At 40.2% G+C, this 21,898-nt stretch overlaps 1 protein-coding gene across 2 annotated transcripts in view; it reads left to right on the top strand.

The window, feature by feature from the left end:
* The window catches only part of lmbr1 (limb development membrane protein 1), a 251,981-nt gene that overhangs the window by 24,170 nt on the left and 205,913 nt on the right, over window positions 1-21,898 (top strand). For both annotated transcript variants that reach the window (XM_078537206.1, XM_078537213.1), the window contains exons 3-4: window positions 11,037-11,076; window positions 16,869-17,008. In XM_078537206.1, the coding sequence (XP_078393332.1) occupies window positions 11,037-11,076; window positions 16,869-17,008 (180 nt within the window). The remainder of the gene's footprint in view (window positions 1-11,036; window positions 11,077-16,868; window positions 17,009-21,898) is intronic.

Genomic DNA, 21,898 nt, shown 5'->3' with positions numbered 1-21,898 from the left:
TTTCACAAACTCTGTAACTTGCTTTAATGTTGTGCTTATTTGTCATCAGTGTTCTTCTTCTTTTCCATTTGTTTGCTGCACACTGTCAAGTTAATGCCCTTGAGGCCAACCACTATACTACTAATGAAAAAGTTCCACTATGAAATCAGAAGCTGGTGATTGCAAAAGACCTGAGAACAGGAGAAAGAGGTCCTAAGTATTCTGTTTATTTGGCACAAACTCAAAAACCTGAAAATCTAAGAAAAAGTGACCAGTTTCAACAACCACATCATGATGGTAACATAGAAGCTTTTACATACTGATTTTTTTTTAGGTAGTTCCTCTAGCACACTTGACATATAAAGCATGACCCAGTTGTGCTGTGGAAGTAAGGTGCGTACACAGAAAGTATACATGCCAAATATTTGAGAGGTGGTTGGCCACTTCAAATGTGTCTTGTTGCCTTTGGAAGCCTGACTAAATGTATAGATATGTTTAGAAATCTCAGGTTAGCATTCTTGTCTTAAATATATTTAGAGGGAAATTCATTAAGACAGACATAGTACAAAATAACACCACCATGTAACTTTTTAAGAAGTAATCAAGGGAGGTAAACCCTGTCAGACTGCATGTGAGAGCAGCCAGATAATTTGATCTGGCAGTTACGATGGGCTCCTCAACTTAAATTTGTTACATTGGAGGAAAGAGGTCTTGACCAAGTATCTCTTGTATTTTAAATTCTGTGGGAGATAGATGAACTGCGGGTGTGAAAGTTGCATTTATTGTTATCTTTATCGTTGGAACAGATCTGAAAACTTGAGCTGGTTATCCTGGCAAGGAAGGCTTTGCAAGGTTATTTTATTAACCATTCCATACCTTTTCAGATATATCTTGTACTATTTCTTTCAGCTCATGTGTTTTTCTTGTGTCACTGTACCCAGTTCATTTACTCCTGGCCTTGTGGAACTCCTTGGGCCGTTAAAAATCTCCTTTCTTGTGTTCTTTACCTGATCTTATTGCTGTTATAAGTAGAGGAAACCAAGTACTTGCCTATTTTTCTATCCAAGCAGGGAACATGAGTTCAATCTTAAGATCTTGAAGTGAGAGCTGCTATATTGTGCATAGCTGCTTATTTGTTGCTGTTAATGGGATTAGATATTGGAATGGGAGCTGATATGAATAGAATTTCTAGTGAGATTCTTTGTGGATATCATTATGGCTCAATATGTTTAGTGATTTAATGAAGGCATTATTTGAAGTGTTATAAATGTGGAGACTAAATCAATAGGCTTGGTAATCAACTCAGTAACCTGATTTGCAGATTGATTTTAGATTTTTGTGTAATGTACCCATATCTGGCAGATATCCTGTATTTAGGTTTTGATATTCCTGGCATGTTTATACAACACAATATTACCTACTCTGAGTAACCAATCAAGCAAGAAAGCTATAGATAATAATTGGTATCTCATTTAAGGTATATCGTGTCAGATAGCTATTGGGAAGGCAAATAGTGTTTTGGGTTGTAATCCTAGGACTGTAGAGTATAAATTGAAGAGCACTATAATTTGGCTGTCGGGCTTTAGCACATGGTGTACTGTGCCCAGTTTTAGTCCCTGCGCAAAGCTTAAGATATTGAGTGTCTTGATGAAGAACATGTTAACTTTGTTTTCATCATCCTCCCAACAGATTTCTCTGAAATGATCTTCAACATTTTGTCACGATTTAACTCGTGTACAATTCCCTATGGTTTAGGTGCAAGGGGATATACATGTAAAATATTTCAGTCCTGTTATGCCAAACTATATTATCTTATTACTCAATACATGTTTATCGTTGATCAAAAAGAAATGGAAGAACATTAACTAAAGATGAATTTAAAAATCTGAAACAGCAGCACCTTCAGTTGTTAGCGGTATGATCATTGCTAATGTTAGATTGTACAAAACAAAAACAATTTCCTGTTTAAGGCCCCTTTAACAGAGTGAAATATCCGAAGATGCTTTGGACAAAAATTGACACTGAGCCAAAGAAGACCACGTTGGGACAAGTGTCTAAATGCTTGGTTAAAGAGAGAGCTTTAATAAAGGGGAGGAGAGGTATGGAGAAACTTAGTTTTAGGGAGGCAATATCCGAGCTTAGCACCTGGACAGCTGAAGGCATGGCCCTAAGGCAAGGGAAGTTACAAAGATGAGGAAATGTGAAACCACGCAAGTGAACCTGGGGCTTACGTAGGCCAGTGAGCACAGGGATGCTGAGTGAATGAGACTTAGTACGTGTTAGAAAACAGGCAGTAGCGTTTTTGATATTTATGCAGAGTGGAAGATGGGAGGCTGTTCAGGAGAGCATTGGAACAATTGAGTCTGAAGATAACAAGCATGAATGAGGGATTCAACATCTGCGCTGAGGCGGAAGCAGAGGTGGCAATATTAGAGATGGTGATAGGCAGTCTTTGTAATGAAAAGTATATGTGCTTTAGTGGAAGCTGAGCACAAAATTTCAGCCTCTTTGCCTTCCCTCAAACGTCTTTACATTTGGACTTTGTCAAGAATTGATGCCGGCACAGGATAAGCAGCTGATTGGTGAGTAGATGTTGAGTCTTTAATTATTTATTTAAACAGCAAGGTTGGCAGTCTAATAAATGGAGGCATGGCAGGGCAGCTTGGAGCTGTGGAGTAAGCATCCTGCTTCTTGTCAGAACTCCAGGATACTTCTCGTGCCTTGGATAACCATGTGCAGCAAGTGTCATCAGCTGCAGAAGGTTGAGCTCCGGGTTTCAGAACTTGAACAGCAGCTGGAGTTGCTATGATGCATCTACTAGGTTGAGAATTTCATGATAGCTCCCGTTATAGATGTGGTCACTCCACAGTTTAAGGGTATGTAGGCAGAGAGGGAATGGGCGACCGTGAGTGAGTCAAGAAGGCCACATGGGTCATGCAGGAGTACCCTGAGTACGTTTCGCTTTCCATCCCCCCCCCTACAAATATTCAGCATTGTTGAGAGTGGTTCATCTGGGGATTGCAGCCACAGCCAAGTCCATAGTACCACTACCTCAGCTATACTGGGGCCAGGAGGAAGATTGGAAAAACAATAGTGATAGGTGATGCATCCGGGGAATAGACAGGTGTTTTTGCAGCCATAAACATTAACCCAGGATGGTATGCTGCCAGGGTCAAGGATGTCACTGAGCAGCTGCAGAGCACTCTGAGGGGGAAAGATTAACAGTAGCGGTCGTGGCCCATATTGGTGTAGACAGCATAGGTAGAAAACTACAGGCATAGTTTTAGGGAGCTAGAAAGGAAGCTAGCAAGCAGGACTTTAAAGTTAGTATCCTCTGGAAAGGGAGAGGCGAGGCCATGGAGGGATTTGAAAATGAGGATGGAAGTTTTAAAATTGAGGCATTTATTGGATGGGGAGCTAATGTAGCTTGGCAAGCACAGGGAGAATGTATGAATGGGACTCGGTGCGAGTTAAAATATGGGCAGCAGAGGCTTGGATGAACACGCTTATATAAGGTTGGAAGATGGGAGGTAGCCAGGAGAACATTAGGCTTATGAAGTCTAATGGTAATGATAGTATTGGTGAGGCTTTCAGCAGTAGATGATCTGAGGCAGGGATGGAGTCTGGCAATGTTAGAGGTGGAAGAAGGCAGTCTTGGTGATGGGTTGGACAGGAAGCTCAACTCTGGATCGAATAGGATGCTGATGTCATTAACAGTTGGTTAAGCCTGAGATGGCGAAAGGGAGGGGGTGGGGTCATGGCCATGAAGTTTATGGCAGAGGTAGAAGGTGATGGCTTTTGTCTTCTCAGTGTTTAATTGCAGGAAATTTCTGCTTAGCCAGGACTGGATGTCAGACGTGAACAAAAGAAAAATACCTGATTCAATCCACAATTCAGAACCAGTGACAATAAACATTAATCATCATTCATTCCCAAGACAGCCTGTACAAAATAAATTAACAATTCAGGACTAAGGACATACAAAAATCTACCAAGGTTAAAGGGAGTTAATGCTGTGTCACATAGAAATCTGAATGTGAAATATGATAATGCTAACTGGTTATCTGAACTGGGCAATTTTACTGAAATCTGAAAGCTGAGGAGCTTTTTTCATTAATTTAACTGTGTATACAATTTGACTGCTATGTCCTGAAAAATATCATTAGGAGAGAGAACTTGTTCTTGGGGGTTCCAGCATTTACCTCCCACATCACCCACTTCATCTAGCCCTATCAGAATAACCTTCTATTCCTAAGATAAAAGCAAAATACTGCGGATGCTAGAAATCTGAAACAAAAACAAAAATTGCTGGAAAAACTCAGCAGGTCTGACAGCATCTGTGGAAAGACAGAGTTAGCGCTTTGAGTCCGTATGATTCTTCAGAACACTTCTGAAGAAGAGTCATACGGACTCGAAATGTTAACTCTGTCTTTCTTTCCACAGACGCTGTCAGACCTGCTGAGTTTTTCCAGCAATTTTTGATTTTGTAACCTCCTATTCCTTTCTCTTTGTGTGTTCATTTACCCTCATATTATTATTTATGCTCATCAGTTCTACATTCTAACCACTCTCTGGGTCAAGAGGCTTCTCATGAATTCCCTATCCGGTTTGTATCAGGTGTACAAGCTCATTCGGCTCAATCACTCGAGCTGCCTCCTAACCTTCCTCATCTAAATCTATCAGTGTAACCCTCCATTCCCTTCTTCCTCATGCTTATCGAGTTTCCCTCTGAATGCCCCTATACTAGTGGACTAGTTGTTCTTCAGTATATTCAAGCCTAAGATGTATAGATTCTTTGAGCACTAAGGAATTCAGGGATATGGGAAGAGATCCCATATCTGGAAAGTGGATTTGTTGTAGAAATTCTGCCTTGGCGGACCAGGCTTGAGGGGCGGCATGCTCCGAACCTGCTTCTGTTGTGTTCTTATGAAAGTTACTGTTGAATCTTCTTTCACCACCCTTTAAGGGAGTGCATTCCAGATCATAAATGCTTGCTTTGTAAACAAAAAAAAATGTTTCCTTCTGTTGCTTCTGGTTCTTTTGCCAATTACTTCAAACCTGTGTCCTCTAACGGGTTTCCTTATTTATGCTTATCGGAACCCTTCATGATTATCAACTTCTGTATCAGATCTTCCCTTAATTGTCTTTGCTCTGCAGTGAACATATAATTGAAGTCTTTGATCCCTGGTACCATTTTAGAACGAGAGAGTTAATGTTTCAAGTCCAATGTGACTGTTCTTCAGATGAAGAGTCATATTGGACACAAAACGTTAACTCTGTATCTCTTTCCACAGATGCTGCCAGACCAGTTGAGTTTTTCCAGCATTTTCTGTTTTTATTTCAGATTTCCAGCGTCTGCAGTATTTTCCCCCCCTTTAAACTATATCATTTAGTTTATATTGCTGCTCCTCATTTTTCCTAACAGAATGAATCACTTCATACTTGTCTGTTATATTTTATCTGCCACGTGACTGACAGTTTCACCAGTTCATCTGTGACCTGCTGAACTCTGTTACTATCCGCTTCACTGTTTTCATTTCCAAGTTTCATGTCACTACAGACTTTGAAATTACGCCCTGCGTATCCAGGTCCAGGTCATTAATATATATCAAAAAGAGCACTGGCCCCCAACACTGACTCCCCTGAGGGATACCACTGCAAATGTCCCACCAGTCTGAAAGTATAGCCTCTTAGTTCTGGTAACATTCTTATAAATGTTTTTTTGCACCTTCTCTGGTGTCTCTGTAGTCTTTTTGTAACATGGAGATAAGGACTCTGTACGGTATTCCGTGTGGCCTAAGGATGCAAGTTTATGTCACTTCTCTGCTTTTCAATTCTGTCCCTCTGACAATGAACCCCAGTGCTATGTTTCCTTTAAATATGGCCTTATTAACTTGCATTGCTATTTTTAGTAGTTTGTGTATCTGTACCCCTAGAACCCTTTGATTCACCACCCCATTTAGACTTTTTCCAAGGAGTATGTAACCTCCGCATCCATGCTACCCAGATACACCTTTCACACTTGTCTATATTGAAACTAATTTGCCATTTACATGCCCGTTTTGCAAACTTACTAATGCCTTCTTATATTTTGTCATATTCTTCTTAGTACTGACTATACTTTCAATTTGGTGTCTGCCAATTTTGAAATTGTAATTTTGAAATTTATAATTATTGAGTTCAAATCATTTTTGCAAACTGAATAACACTGATCCTTGTGGAACACCACTTCTTACCATTTACCTTTCTGAGTTAACTACCCTTAACTCCTCTTCTCTGTTTTCTGTTTTGCAGCCAGCATGCTATCCATTCTGCTACTTGTCCCACTACTCTACATGCAATGAGGTACCTTATTTGAAGGCCTTTTGAAAATCCATATGTTAACTCGATTTTGTTATCCTAAAGTCTATAAGATTGGTCAATCAGGACCTGGCTTTTTGAAATTCGTGCTCACTAATTTTCAGTTTCTAGATGTTTTTCTTCATTTTCGTTATGCCCATATAATTGTGAAAAGAATGATACTATTCTGTCCTTTTACAGCTGTTGTTTTTGCTTCTGGTGGATTGAATTAAGTGCCTAAGTTTATTCAAACTCAGCATGATGACTGCCATGGGCTTGCTTTCACAGTTGTCATTCTGCTTGATCTGGACACCATACAAATGGAATTAGCACTATCTTGGTTAGAAAACCAGATTCTGTAATCCATGTTTTTTGTTCGTGTTGGATTTCATTTTTGTAAGTTACAATTTCTCGTCATTCTAGGTAATGGAACACTTTTATTCTCGAGTGTCAGCAGCATGGGTCGTGTTTAGTGCCAGAGAAATGCTCTACCGTCCTTAATTTAACAATGTACCAAAATAAATTCCCCTTATTGAGTAATGAGAATTTTTCTGCTTTTCATCCTAACCATCCTTGTGATTGTGCTAATAATTGCAGTTTAATGTTCAGATTTACCTCTGTACTTGCAAGAAACTTGGCCTAATCGGCTTTCAGTTCTGTATGAAAGAGAGAAATGCACATGTCTCTTCTCCTCTCCCTACCCTCCACTCAAGACTTTTCTCTACAGTAGGTGAATAAGGCAATAGTGCGTAATTATGAGATCTGAGAGTTGAGAATCTGATGCAGGCATATTAAACTAAATTTTCCTGTGCCTCGGCTTGCCTTATCCACAATGCTTCATCTGCCTGAGTCTGCCTCAATTCTTACAGAAACTACTTATGTAGCAGGCAATTTCAGAATTCCCCCTCCTAGTGTCAAAAAAATCTACTAACAACTCCACTCCACCAGTCTTCATGAGTGTAACCAGCCTGATGTACTGATGACTTTGATGTACTGCTGCACATCGGGACCCTCTGCCTCATGCTCCCAGTCTTTCCAGGCTTTCAGATCTCCCATGTAGCTGAACTTTTGCTCATCCCCTAGCCTTCAGACCCTTGCAACCTACTCAGTGCTGCTATATTCTAGGACCTTTCCTGGCTTCAACTCTGCCTCCTGTGCTGTCAAAGTCATAGCCTGGGTTTCCCTGCCTCCATACAGCTGGCAATTTCTGGTTTCCCTCAAGGCTGCCGAACCCAAAAAGTCATTCTGTAAATCCGCTCTACCCCACATCCCACTTCTTGCAAACCTGTGTGCCTTCTCGAGTGTACTGCCATACCCAGAAAAAGGCCCCATGCTGTCAAAGCAGAGAAATTCTCAATACTGCTGTTAAAGACTGCACAGGTCCTCTTCCCACCACAGCAGTATTTACTTTAAGCAATGCAGTTTTCCCCTAGTCACTGCTGGGTTTATGCAGTACACTGTCAAATGTTCCATAGCACACTCTCGCAACATGCAACCACCACTCCAAGTCTTTGCATGGCTTTAACAGTGCTATCGCAGCCAAAGCACATTATTTCTGTAGCAGTACTGGAGCAACTAGTACTGAACACCCTTTACGCATATCCTTGAACTTCTTTCAGATTTTTAACCACAACTCGGCTTCATATTTCCTCCAGCTTCACCCAGTGCCGCCACACCTTGACAGCTGTCTCCCACTGCTGACAGATAGTGCTATTATTACATGGCTGTCAGTGGTGAAGGGCCCTGGAGATCACGATGATCTGTTTTATCATAACTTTATGGAAAGGCTTGATGAATGAATTGGTCTATTCCTGTCCATCATTTTTGTATGTTTGTTTGTACAATGCCTCTTCAGTGCTACTAAATACCATACATTTGCCTTGTACTTTCCACATAGAAGCATAAAGTAAATCAGCTATTCTATAATAAAATTGAAGTTTGACTTATTCTATCACTGTGAAGCAATGGGCCTGCAATAGCATGCATTGCAGTGTAAAACAGGCCATTTACCTTGAGCGATGCCACAGGTCTTAAGCTGATGCAATATTTCGCAAATTTTGTGAAATCGTTTTATGTTGAGTAAATCGATTTGCTCTCACGTTTTACTCCATTGTGAGGAAGTTGGAGTGCAATACCACTTATAGCAGAATGCCCTGCTTTCTTGCTTTCATGTATAAATGGAAAATGGCTTAACTGTGTAATTTTGTTACTTTTGTAAATTTTCACAAGTGGAGTTGACTGTTCAACTAAACTCTTGGCACTGGATGCTTCTACAGAGTTGCTCACTTTCAGAAATTTAGTTATTAAACATGACGAAAGCATATGTAATGTTTTGAACACTGAATAGCTGACATGGGACTGGATGTGAGCTATGTCACGGAGGTGGAAATAAGCAGTTTCAGTATTTCTTTGTGTGTAAAGTTTGAAGAACAACACAGGGTTGAATAAGATGGCAGAGTGTCACACGGTTCAGTTCAAGTCAGTGGCAAGCGATGGGGATGGAATCCATGGCAAGAGAGGAGATTCTGTGAAGGGGTCTGAAGGTGATGGCTTTGATATTCTTTAATTTACAATTTGGAGATAGTTGTCTAAGGTTTTCAGGATACAAAATAAAATGTCAGAAAGCATCTCCGTACAGGCATGTATAAACGCGTGCCTAAAATATATGCTGTTTGTCGTCTCTGACATTTTCTTTGCTGAAATAAATGGGATGTAACTCCTGACAAGCAAATATTATCCAGGAACACACCTTGAGAGCTATAACAGGTTTTAAAATGATACATTATGCTAATGGAATGCAGTATTGTTTGTTGGAGCTGTTATAGCTAAAACTTCACATTGGTACTGGCAATGTATTGAACAAAATAACCTGCATTTATACAGCTCCTTCCATGGCCTCAAGATGTCACATTGTACTTGATAGTCAATTATGTATTTTTTTTTGAATGTCATCAATGCTGTAAGGTAGGGAAATGCAACATCCAAGTTGTACACAGCTAAGTTTTGCAAACAGTGGTGAGATAAACGGGAAAATTATTCTGCTTTAGTGATATTTGTTGTTGGATAAATATTGACAAAGACATTGGAAGAACTTTTTTTCGAATAATGGCATGGAATATTTTACATTCACCTCTGACAGTACAGCACTTCTCAATTCTCTGGAGTGAAACTTGAACTCTCAACCTTCTGATTCAGAGGTGGGGCGCTACTGCTGAGTCAAAACTGATGCTTTAGAAAAGGTCTTTTGTGTATTATTGTAAAAAATGAGACTAAATTCACTCCTGTTTTCAGTGATAAACTTCATGGAATCAACTTTGGCCAGTTAATTATTTTAAAATTGCACTTTAATGCACTTTAGCAAGATCAATAACGTCCATGTTAAATGATCTGTGAAAGTAACCCTAAGTTCCATTTGTCATGCAAATTTTTATCCAGCAATAGCAGAACAATACTAAAGACTTGGAGATGTGCATATTTTGCAATTGGGGATACATGTTCTATTGTGTTACGTTGAAATGTGAGTGTTGCTGGCAAGGTCAGCATTTTTTGTCCATCCCTAATTGCCATTGAGAAGGTGGTGGTGAGATTCCTCTTGAACCACTGCACTCCATCTGTCGTAGATACACCCACAGTGGTCAGATTTTAGCAATGAAGGAATGGAGATATAGTACCAAATCAGGAAAGCATGTGTCCTTGAGGGAAGTGTGCAAGTAGTCGTGTTTCCATTTAGAATACTATCAGTGATGTTTTAGCAGTCCTTCAGAAAATATTAATCAGTGGGAAATAGATTGTGAGGTCGAAATGTTGTCTACATAATTGCAAGCACTTGTTGACATTGATGCCCAGCTTATTCTCTCCTTAACTTAACTTAATGTTCCTTTTAGGTTGTCTAAGGAATTGTAATGAGTTGGACATTAGGATGCTAACTGATGAATGTGTTTGAAGCCTAATTCAGTACAATTCCCTTGGGGAACCTCACTCTTCCATTTCATTTACTCTGAAGGGATAAATTTGCTTTAGGGATGTTTTTGTTTTTCTAACCTAATTAAGTGTGATTTCATTGGAATTTCTGCAGTGGACCATGTAAGTGATCATTTAATTGCTATACTGGCCACTATAATCAAATCTACTGGAAACTTTTTAAATATATATGTTCTTCACTGCATTTGATTAAAGGAAAAGTATAGGCAACAAAAAGATATGGTGTCAGCTCAACACCCCTTAAATTGCTAGGCCTATTTTATTTGTAGTGGTGCTTCTGAAGTCATAACTTATGATTAGCTTCAGTTAGATTGTAAGGACTCTACGCACAATATTAAGAGTGGTGGTAAGTATGTTGTACTATTTGCCTATACAGGGTGGGTTCCAATTTTGCCTTTGTTTCTGTGTTCTGGAATTCAGTTCATCCAGAATTACTAAATGAAAGTCTCCTCTCTGCTGACTGTAAATTCAATGTTTCGATTTAGTTTCTAACAGAATCATTTCTAAATCATTTCTAACAAAAACTTGCATTTGTAATGAACACAGAACTATTCTGAATGACTGACTGGAAATATTAACCCTACCTTTCTCTCTACACATTCTGCTTGACCTTTTGAGTGATCTCAGCATTTCTTATATTTTCTGCAGATGCTGGAAGTTTGAAATATTTTGATTATTGTTACTACTTCTCTGGTGCAGTATAAATATATTGCTGCATTTTTCATTTTATTTTGCAGATGATCATGAGGATGAAGATGCCATAGTCAACAGAATTTCGTATGTATTTCAAAAAAATAATTTTTATCTTTTATCCAGATGTCCCTTTTGCCACCATATTGCTACTTTAGCTGGGAAGTGGGGCTCAAGTGTACTTGATCGACCACAACCATGTTCAGTAATGCTCTGTGATTTAGCAGATAGCTCCGCCCTTCATCTCACCTGTGTTGGGCACCTGGTGGGCTACCTTGATCAGATTATTTTGCGTTGTATATTGTGTAAACTCATGAACAAGCCTAAGGCCGTCACTTTGGTCCTGAAAGGGGAAGGTATCTCAAAACTTTGAGCAACAGGTGAAGCTAGCCGTTTCATGCTGCTGCTATGCAGTAGCGACACAAATGGTATTAGCCACTCACAGGATGCTGCTTTCAAGACAAAAAGATGTTCTGCCTATCTCCCAAATAAGTGATGTGTTATATGAATTCAGTGCCAGTGTGATGGCTAGGTTTGTTGGCAGCATGTCCCAAAGACTGGTGGATCGTATTAAACAGCATGTCCCTTCCGCTGTTTGCAATAGGCAAGGTACAGATATTACCCAACCAGCCCGTGCTTGCAAAACTCAAAACACATTGTGATTATTGTGTTGTGAATTAGATGTGATTTTGTGATTGGACAACATTTGCTAAATAATAAAAACAAAAATACCTGGAAAAACTCAGCAGGTCTGACAGCACCTGCGGAGAGGAACACAGTTAACGTTTCAAGTCCGTATGACTCTTCAACAGAACTAAGGAAAAATAGAAAAGAGGTGAAATATAAGCTGGTTTTTTAAATAATCCTCAGTGTGCTAAATGTTATGCTGACACCCAATTTAAGATTGTCAGTCGGGCTCATAGTGTGGTGCATTTACGTATACTGGAAGCTACGTTTATTAATACACAGGACCCTGTTCTTTACAGACAGAATATGTACGTACATTGCACCTGCTTCAGCTAAACAAAATAAGTGACAGCCATTCGCTGGTTCGTTCCTCAGGGTAATGCCTTGACCAATCAGTGTCAAGCTGCCTGGTTGAAATTTCAAACAATGTTTGGCAGTTAATTGTCAGTCACCATTAACTGGGGCATTCTCCATGGCAATGCCTCTACCAATCAGAGTTCACTTGCCAACCTATCAGCACACCAGTCAGTATCCTTGCCATTGTCCTGATGAGTGCAAGATGAAAAGCTTTGCCAAAATGCCTTTTTTTCAGCAACAATCAAGTTCTGTACTACCAAACAACTAAATCAAGCAATCTTGTCAGAGGCAATAACAACTAATGCAATGCAGCTCATGTAGCCAAAATAAATCTTCATATCATCCTGCCGCATGTCATAGAGCAACTGCTAGAATGGAAGAGAATATGTGCGAGTGTATTTGAAAATTTTACTATTTACCAAACTGGATAAATCGTAAATGTGCCGAGGCAAACTCAACATTATAATTTCTGTAACTTCCTCCCATCTTGAAATTCCTTTGCCCCCTAACGCTAGCCTTTTGTGCATTCACACTTACCTATGCTGATGACTGTAACTTCATCTGGCAAGACTCCACATTCTGTTATTCCCTCCCTTAACACCAGGTAAAGACAGAACTTGCCTTTATGTAGCACCTGTTGATGTCTCAACATGGAGTGAGGCTTGAACAGCAACCTACTGACTCAGAGACAGCAGTGCTACCACTAAACCAAGGTTGACACCAGTTAATTGGCCAGAATTTTGCATGCTTCTTGAGAATTCCAGTATTCTCGCTTTCCAACTTCCAACCAACATCTCAACAGCATTGTCCATTTCATTTATGGGAGAGAGTCCTAGATAACCACTACCCTTAGCATGAAAAGTGCTTCCTGACATCACTCCTAAATTTCCTGAAGGTTATGCCCTGTTGTTCTGGGTTCCCTCACTAGAGGAATTGGTTCCCCTGTATCTATACTGTCAAATACAAGTCACATTTATAAACCTGTCCTCATTTAACACTTGAGCCCTGATAGCATTTTGGTGATACTGTGCTGTAGGACTACCATGGCTAATGTACCTTTCCTGCAGTTTGGTGCCTGGAATTGAATTCGGTACTATAGATAGCTCTGCGAGTCATCGCTTCCTCTTTTTTGAATTCCAGCATCCTTGAGATGAATGCCAACATTCCAATAACCTTATTTACTACGTTTTTAGGGCGAGGGAGTAAAACCAAACAAAACCTTAACAAGGCACTAAGATTTCTTTCTTTACACTTTAGCTCTTTCCCATTCCCTTTGACTCACAATTGGGGCTATGACTTGTATGTAACATCATAGAATCATACAGCAAATCTTTTGAAGGTGGTGGACACTAACTGGAGATTCACATGAGCCCTTATAGATAGAGACTGACTAAAATTGTAGCAGTTGGGCTAAGAGGTGTATGTTTGTTATATATCAATTTACAAAATTATACCTAAGTGTGTAAAGAATTGCTCAAGTTCTAGGTTCACCAGTGTGGAATGTGGGAGCAGAGAATGGTTGCCTAAAGGTGAAAGCTGGAGATTAAGAAAAAGTTCAGACAGAAAACTACAATCTTAGTAGCTGTTGTGAAAAATGGCACAAAGCAAGTATAAGTTGTTGGGTTTGATTACTGCTGTGCTTGGAGTCTGAGCCACATGACCGGGGAAGAATGATGTGGATATGGGTTATGTACCTACCGAAGAGGAAACGAGGTATGATCAGAATTCTTGGATGAAATTTAAAAGAAAGATAATCTGCTAAATGCTTAACAGGCATTGTCAGACATGATAGATTTTGGAAAACAGATGGCCGCTCCTTGGAGCGATTACATCATGGATTGTACTAAAGCTTGACAAAATTCAATTCTAACTGCTGTTCAGATCGAGGACAGGGACACTCCAAGTTGGATTGATGCCTGCTGCCTTGAAAAAAATTTCTTTTTCATTTTCTTCAGCCTTCGTGGAGCAAATGGGACACATTAACTCTGACTTTTTTATTTAAGAAAGCCGAGTATCACAGAATTGCAGAAGGAGGCCATTCGGCGCAACGTGTCTGCACAGGCTCTCCAAATGAGCATCATAACTTAGTGTCATTCTCCTGCGTTTTCCCCGCACTGTTGTACGTTGTTTCTATTCGAATAATCATCTAATGTCCTCTTGAATGCCTCGATTGAACCTGCCTCCACCACACTTTCAGGCAGTGCATTCCAGACTTGAACCACTCACTGTGTGAATAAGTTTTTTTTCTCACATCACATTTGCTTCTTTTGCAAATCGCTTTAAACCTGTGCTCTCTCGTTCACGATCCTTTTACAAGCAGGAATAGTTTCTCCCTATTGACTCTATCCAGCCCCCCTCATGATTTTGAATACAACTATCAAATCTCCTCTACAAGAGAACAGCCCCAACCTCTCCAATCTATCTTCGTAATTCAAGTTTCTTATCCCTGGAACCATTCTTGTGAACCTCTTCTGCACTGTCTCCAATACGATCACATCCTTCCTCTAGTGTGGTGCCCAGAACTGTACACAATACTCCAGCTGAGGTCCAGTTAATGCCTTATATAAGCTGAGCATCGTCTCCCTGCTCTTGTACTCTATGCCCCTATTAATAAAGCCCAGGATACTGTATGCTTTATTAACTGCTCTTTCTGCCTGTCCTGCCATCTTCAATGATCTATGCACATATACACTCAGGTCCCTCTGCACACACTTAAGAATTGTACCCCTTATTTTATATTGCCTTTCCATGTTCTTCCCACTAAAATGAATCACCTCACACTTCTCCGCATTGAACTTCATCTGCCACCTATCTGTCCACGCCACCAGCATATTTTGAAGTTCTGTACTGTCTCCCTCACAGGCTATAATGCTTCCAAGTTTCGTATCACCCGCAAACTTTGAAATTGTCCCCTGCACACCAAGATCTAGATCATTAATATATATCAGGAAAAGCAAGGGTCCCAAGACCGACCCCAGGGGAACTCCACTACAAACTTTCCTCCAGCCTGAAAAATATCCACTGACCATTACCCTTTTTCCTGTCACTATTACTGTGTCAATTTTGTATCCACATTGCTACTGTCCCTTTTATTCCTCGAGCTGTAACTTTTCTCTCAAGTCTGTTGTGTGGCACTGAATTGAATGCCTTTTGAAAGTCCATGTACACCACATGAACAGCATGACCCTCATCAACCCTCTCTGTACTGCTTCAAAAAACTCCAAGTTAGTTAAACATGATTTCCCCTTTAGAAATCCATGCCGGCTCTTCCTAATTAACCCACATTTTTCCATGTGACTACTAATTCTATCTTGAATAATTGTCTCTAGAAGCTTCCCCGCCACTGAAGTTCAACTGACTGGTCTGTAATTGCTGGGTTTAACCGTACAACCTTTTTTGAACAAGGACGTAATGCTTGCAATTCTTCAGTCCTTTGACACCTCCTGAGTCTAGGGAAGACTGAAAGATTATGGTCAATGCCCCTGCAATTTCCACTCTTCCTTTGATCAATATCCTTGGATGCATCTCATCTGGCCCTGGTGCCCTGTCAACCTTAAGTACTGACAGTTTATCCAATATTTCCTCCTTATCAATTTTTAACCCTTTTAGTTAGAGTTTCCGCCTCTGTCACCATGGCCTCAGTAGCATCTGTCTTGGTTAAGACAGGGGCAAAGCATTCATTTAACACCTCAACCATGCCCCTACCTCGATGTGTAAATCCCCTTTTTGTTTAAATTTGTTAAATTAAATTACATACAATTAACAGGTTTAATTGGGAATTCACTATAAACTGAGCCTTTCAACTCTTCTGCGGCAACATCCGTACCTGGGTGTCCCTGGAGAAGGGAGTATGTGGTGTCCACTGGTACACTTCAGGACTTTGAAGACAGTGGGCATTGGGGCGGGGGAAGGAGACTGGAGTACATCAGCTCCCTTGGGAATGTCACTTTGATTTGATTAACTGTTTCCTTGAAAGATATTGGGTTTTTTTTTGTTAATCAGTGGTGCCACTTTCAGTTCCTCGTTATTGGAAACCTTCTGGTGGGATCAAAAGAGGTATAAAAAGACACAGCCCAAAACCCTGGTTGTCAGGTTAGGAGGTGTATTTTTGTAATGTGTAACTCAGTAAATAAATATGAAAGTGTGTAAAGATTGGTTCCAGTTCTATCCTTCACCAACTGGCTTTCAAGAGTACGACAATTTGACCCAACACCCATATGCCGGCAGTCTGAAAAAGCTACCCAATTAGTCTCATTCACAGGTCTTCCCTCATAGCTTGCAAATAAATATGGAGGTTAACAATTGGAAGAATGCACAAGACTATTGTCAGATATAATACACATTCTTAAATTGAAATTGACAATGTCAGTGAAAACATCAATGCAACTCTTTCACTTAAGTCAGGAAAAGGAAGAATATATGCCCACATGCAAGTTTTAAATATGCTGGAAAACTATACTGCCTGTAAAATGAACAGTCCTTTCCCTCGAGAAATACCATGATGTTATATGTTGGGGCCAGGAATACAAGGGCGTGAAATATAATCATATTAGCTTGACTGTGTTTGGTGCGTCACACGTACAAGATTCTGTTTTTCCATTGTGACTTTGCTAATTAATAAAAATAAGTTTTATGCAAGTTTTAATGCATTTTAAATTGCCATTGAAAGTAATGTAGTGAGTTAGCTGTAAAGATCAGCCTACTATTGGCTGGGGATAGAGACCTTAACTATGTTGTCATGCAAGTTGTAACCAACTGGGGTTGTGTGTGGCTTAATATGTTCTTTTTGATATGAGTTGTAAAGTCATAATTTTTATGTTTTTAATATTTTTCAGGTTGTACCTATGCACATTTACTTTGGCTGTTTCAGCTGGTGCAGTCCTGTTATTGCCATTTTCGATCATCAGCAATGAGATCCTGCTTTCTTTTCCACAAAATTACTACATACAGTGGCTGAATGGTTCACTAATTCATGGTTAGTGTATTTTGCTTTCCATAATATCTGAAAAATTCAAGCTATGTTAAAGACGATCTCAAGTCCATTCTATATCGCAGACATATGAATCTGTGTAAGCTTATATCCTAATTGGTGTGCTAGTTTTAAAATTAAATTCTCCTCCGGGAATGGTTCTGATTGAATACAAACTCACAGTAATGAATATTGGTTTAATAATTCTAATTTCTATTAGAAATAAGCAGGTCTAATATTGTGATGCTTCCATATGCATTTTATTTACTGAAGAAAGAAAAGATAAAGACCAGCTAGTCCAATAGGCCAATACTAGCATCATCAATGCCACACCAATGCAGCCATACAATTTTCTAGAGGAGGCAAAAGAACCAGAGTACGGGGTTGGGGGTAAACCTTGAGTCAATTTAGGGAAAAACAGGCAAATCCCTCTCTGACCCCCAAAGTCAATCAGATTAATTCTGGGAGACTATTTTGGCTGGGAAACACATGCTTTATTCCTGTTTAACTTCTATATATTATGCTGGTTACTCTTTGGAACTCTCCAGGTTTATTTTTCGTTCATGGGATTTGATATTGCCAATCCCTATTTGCCCTTGAGAAGGTAGTGGTGAGCCGCCTTGAACCACTGCAATCCATGTGTTCTAGCTACACCCACAGAGCTGTTAAGGGAGAGTTCCAAATTTTTGAACGAAAATGAAGGAACAGCAATACAGTTCCAAGTCAAGGTCATGTGCAACTTGCAGGTGGTGGTGTTCCAATGTGTCTGCTGCCCTTGTTTACCTAGGTGGTAGATATCACAGGTTTGGAAGGAGCGTTGGTGAGTTGCTGTATGCATGTTGTAGATGGTACACACTGCTGCCACGGTGCGCCAGTGCTAGATAAATATTGAAGGTGATGGATGGGGTGCCGATGAAGTTGGCTGCTTTGTCGTTGAAGTTGAGCTTCTTATGTTTTATTGGAGCTCAACAATCATAATCATCTTCCTTTGTGCTACATATGAGTCCAACCAGTGGAGAGCTTTCCCCCAATCCCCACTGACTTCCATTTTGCTAGGGCTCCTTCGTGCCATACTCAGTCAAATGCTTACTTTGTTGTCAAGGGCAGTCATTCTCGCCTCAACCTAGGAATTTAGTTCTTTCGTCCACATTTGGAACTGAGTGGCTAAGGCAGATCCCAAACAGAGCATCAGTGAGCAGGTTACTGCTGAGTAGGTGCTGGTTGTTAGCACTTGTGTATTGCTGCAAAAAGAGATTTTTCTTGTCAAATCTTTTTGCCTTGCACTCATCAGGGCAACCCATAAGAATACCAAATATAAAGGGAACCACACTTTATGCTTTTAGAAAAGAGAGTGCTGTTTGGTTGGCAAGTGGATTCCAATTGATAGAGGTATTGCCATGGAGAATGCACCAGCTGATGGTGACTGACAGTTAATTGCAAAGCATTGTTTGAAATATAAACCAGGCAGCTTGACCCTGATTGGTCAAGGCATTGCCCTGAAGAATTAACTAATTTATTTTGTCTAGCTGAAACAGGCGTATTGTGCGTACGTGTGGTTTCGGCCTGCAAAGAACTGGGCCCTGTGTATTAATATATGTAGCTTCCTGGGAGGGTGGTGAAGGCGGGTTGCCTCACATCCTTTAAAAAGTACCTGGATGATGTACTTGGCACGTCATAACATTCAAGGCTATGGGCCAAGTGCTGGTAAATGGGATTAGGTAGGTAGGTCAGGTGTTTCTCATATGTTGGTGCAGACCCGATAGGCCGAAGGGCCTCGTCTGCACTGTGATTCTGTGATTCTGCTGCTCAGCATGACTGGACTGCCTTACTTGAAAGTAAGCTTACACAAGTCCAGCAAGCGTTTTTTTTAAGAGCGATGAACTGCTGCGTGATATATTCAACAGGGTTCATCTGGCTCTCTTTGTCTGTGTACGTATGGGCTGCCCAAGCCACACAAAAGTGATGTCCCTTTATGCCCTTTTATCTATGACCGGTTCTGCACAACATAAATTGGACAAATTGTTACAATCAGTTTCAGCAAGTTTTCCACATACATGGTGAAGGATTCCTTCATGTTTACGAAGACCATACAGGGCTTGCATATCGATAGCAATGCTGTGTTCATGTGCTCGTTTGACATTGCTAGCCTATTCACCAATGTTCCACTTAAGGAATCCATAGATATTGCACTGCAGTTCTAGACATGGCACCATTGCGTGAATCAGTATTCGTCAAACTTATGAACTTGGCAACGTATGCAGTTGAGTTCAGTTTTAGTGACACCATGTAATACCCAAATAAATGGTGTTGCCATGGGATCCCCTCTAGGCCCACCTTTTGCAAACATCTTTATTGAGTTCCATGAGAAATGTGCCTTCGACGGAATGACACCTAACCTCCTCCTCCTCCTCCTCCTCGCATATTTTCGATACGTTTGCTATATTTTAATCTGCAGCTGCATGTAATAATTTCCTTACATGTCTTAATGGACTTCATTCTGCACTCAAATTCACCTTTGCAATGGAGTTGTCAAATGAACTCCTTTTCCTTGATGTGCTAATTGAGAAATCTGCTAGGGGATTCTCTACTATGGTCTACTGCAAGCCTACCATTACTGGCCAGTATACACATTGGTATTCTTACAGTTCCACGCGCTATATAATTGGTCTTATCGGCAGTCTCGTGAATAGGGCCCCAGTCATTTGCTCACCATGCAAGTTAATGCTGAAATGGGGCACATCAAAGGCATCCTGCGGGATAATGGCTATCCCGATCAGATTATTTCATGCAAAACTCAAAACATAATGTCCAACGTTAGATGTGGTTCTGCAATTGGACAACACTTACCTATTATTCCACCATTTGCTAAGAATTGCTGACAATCAATTTAAGATTGTCAGCCAGGCTTGCAGTGAGGTGCATTTGAATGTTCTGGAGGCTACCTATGTTAATATATGCCTGGTTTTTTTTGCAGACAGAGCATATACATACATTGTGCCTGTTTCAGCTAAACAAAATTAGTGATAGCCATTTGCTGGTTCATTCCCCAGGGAATGTCTTGACCAATTGGAGTCAAGCTGCCTGGTTTAAATTTCAAACAGTGCTTGACTGTTAATCAACAGCCACAAACAACTGGTGTGTTCTCCATGGCCTCTACCAATCTGAGTCCATTTGCCAACCAATCAGCACACTCATCTCATTCAGTATAAATTGTTGCTCCTTTACATTTGGTATTCTTGTGGGTTGTCCTGATGAGTCCAAGATGAAAAGCTTTGACAAAAAATGTATTATTTTTTCAGCAAAACTAAAGTTCTGTACGACCAAATGACTATTTGATAGCAATGCCAACAATGCCTTTTATCACTTTGCTGATAATTAAGAAGTACACAGATGGGGAGGATTGATTGATTGGATTGGATTTGTCCTTTTTATGGACAGGTCATAACTGGCCAATTTTACAATTTGTTGGGTAGATTCCAGTGATGTAGCCAACATATCCAGTTGCGAGGTATTAATCACTTAAAACCAGCTCCACTGGGCAAGACATGTTGTCGAAGCGGAGGTGCCGGAATGAGTGTATTAACCTGTGCAAACTCGCCTACCCGACCCTCCAAGCAACATCTGTCGTGCATGTGGCAGAGATTGCAGATCCTGCCTTGGGCATATCAACTATCTCGGAACCCATGCAACCAGAGTGAAAGCAAGTCATCCCTGATCCTGAGGGACTGCTGAAGAAGTAAGGAGCTGTACTGGAACCGCTTGGCTAGAGGCGCAACTAGTTCTTGAATGCAAATCTTCAGTCCTACAGCTGGCATGTTGTTGCAGCTCATAACCTTTGCTGTATCCTGTGCCTTTAGCTGTTTCTTGATTTCATGTTTCCTTTTGCATGTTTGCTTCAAATCTACGTGCGTATCTGCACTCAATTCAACTCAATTGGTGAACAAGATCTTTTCCAGAGGCCATGTTGCGATTTCTTAATAATCCTTCTTTGGGTGGTCATGCAATGCATCTGTTACGATTGCTTCTAGCTACTTGCCCATAACCATATTCCAACTGATAGGCTTGATTTTTGTTAGTTCCAACTTAATTCTATTTTTAAATATGCAATGGTATGGATTTGTTTCCAATGCATGGAAACAAACCGACACCTCAGTTAGCTATTAAAATATGTGAGCATACTGCTCTCAGAGCACAGCTCATGTTCTTTAATACCCTCTAGTGAATTTTATGATCACATATTCTGGTCGGGACTATAGCTGTATCAATTTGATATTTTAGCATCCTAAGTTTGCCCATTATTTGTAACCCAGCATCGTTAGTGGTGAAGACTGATGCAAAGTAGCTATTTAATTTCTTTACATTTATAATGCACCTTTCATGTTCCCAGGGCAACTTTAGCACTATCTCCAGGATGTCGATAATTCGCTTTAAGCTTGAACTTGGAATGCTTCTTGGAATTGTTGTCAGTGGGAAATTGCAATAAAAGTGAACCTGCCTCTTGCTAGTCAAAATTGCTTATGCGATTAGAATTTCCATATTTCCCTCTCATTGGCAAAATTTAATGATTGATTGCTGAGTAACTTTGCAATAGCTGAACAGTTATCTAATTTGAAGTGTTTGAACAAACCTAACTTGACAGTATAGATTGCTGTAGGTTACAATATGTGTAGGTCTCCATCTTGTGGTGTAACCAAGAACGCATGAAATTTTCCAAAAGTCTAGAAACCCTGATCTCAGATGATTTGTTCTTTTGGTGATTGAGCCACCAGGCCACTTTTTATGAAACATCTATAAAAAGTGATTGGCTCCGTCAGCTTTCTTCTCTGATGTCAGACTGCTTTGTCTGACATTCAGCCTTTGATTAATCTCAGTTTCCTCCAGCTAAATATTGGGATG

This window comes from Cetorhinus maximus, chromosome 3 (assembly GCF_964194155.1).
Source record: "Cetorhinus maximus chromosome 3, sCetMax3.hap1.1, whole genome shotgun sequence".
In the NCBI taxonomy this organism is placed as follows: Eukaryota; Metazoa; Chordata; class Chondrichthyes; order Lamniformes; family Cetorhinidae; genus Cetorhinus; species Cetorhinus maximus.
The sequence above is the reverse complement of the archived record's forward strand: the minus strand, read 5'-3'. Positions and strand labels throughout refer to the sequence as shown.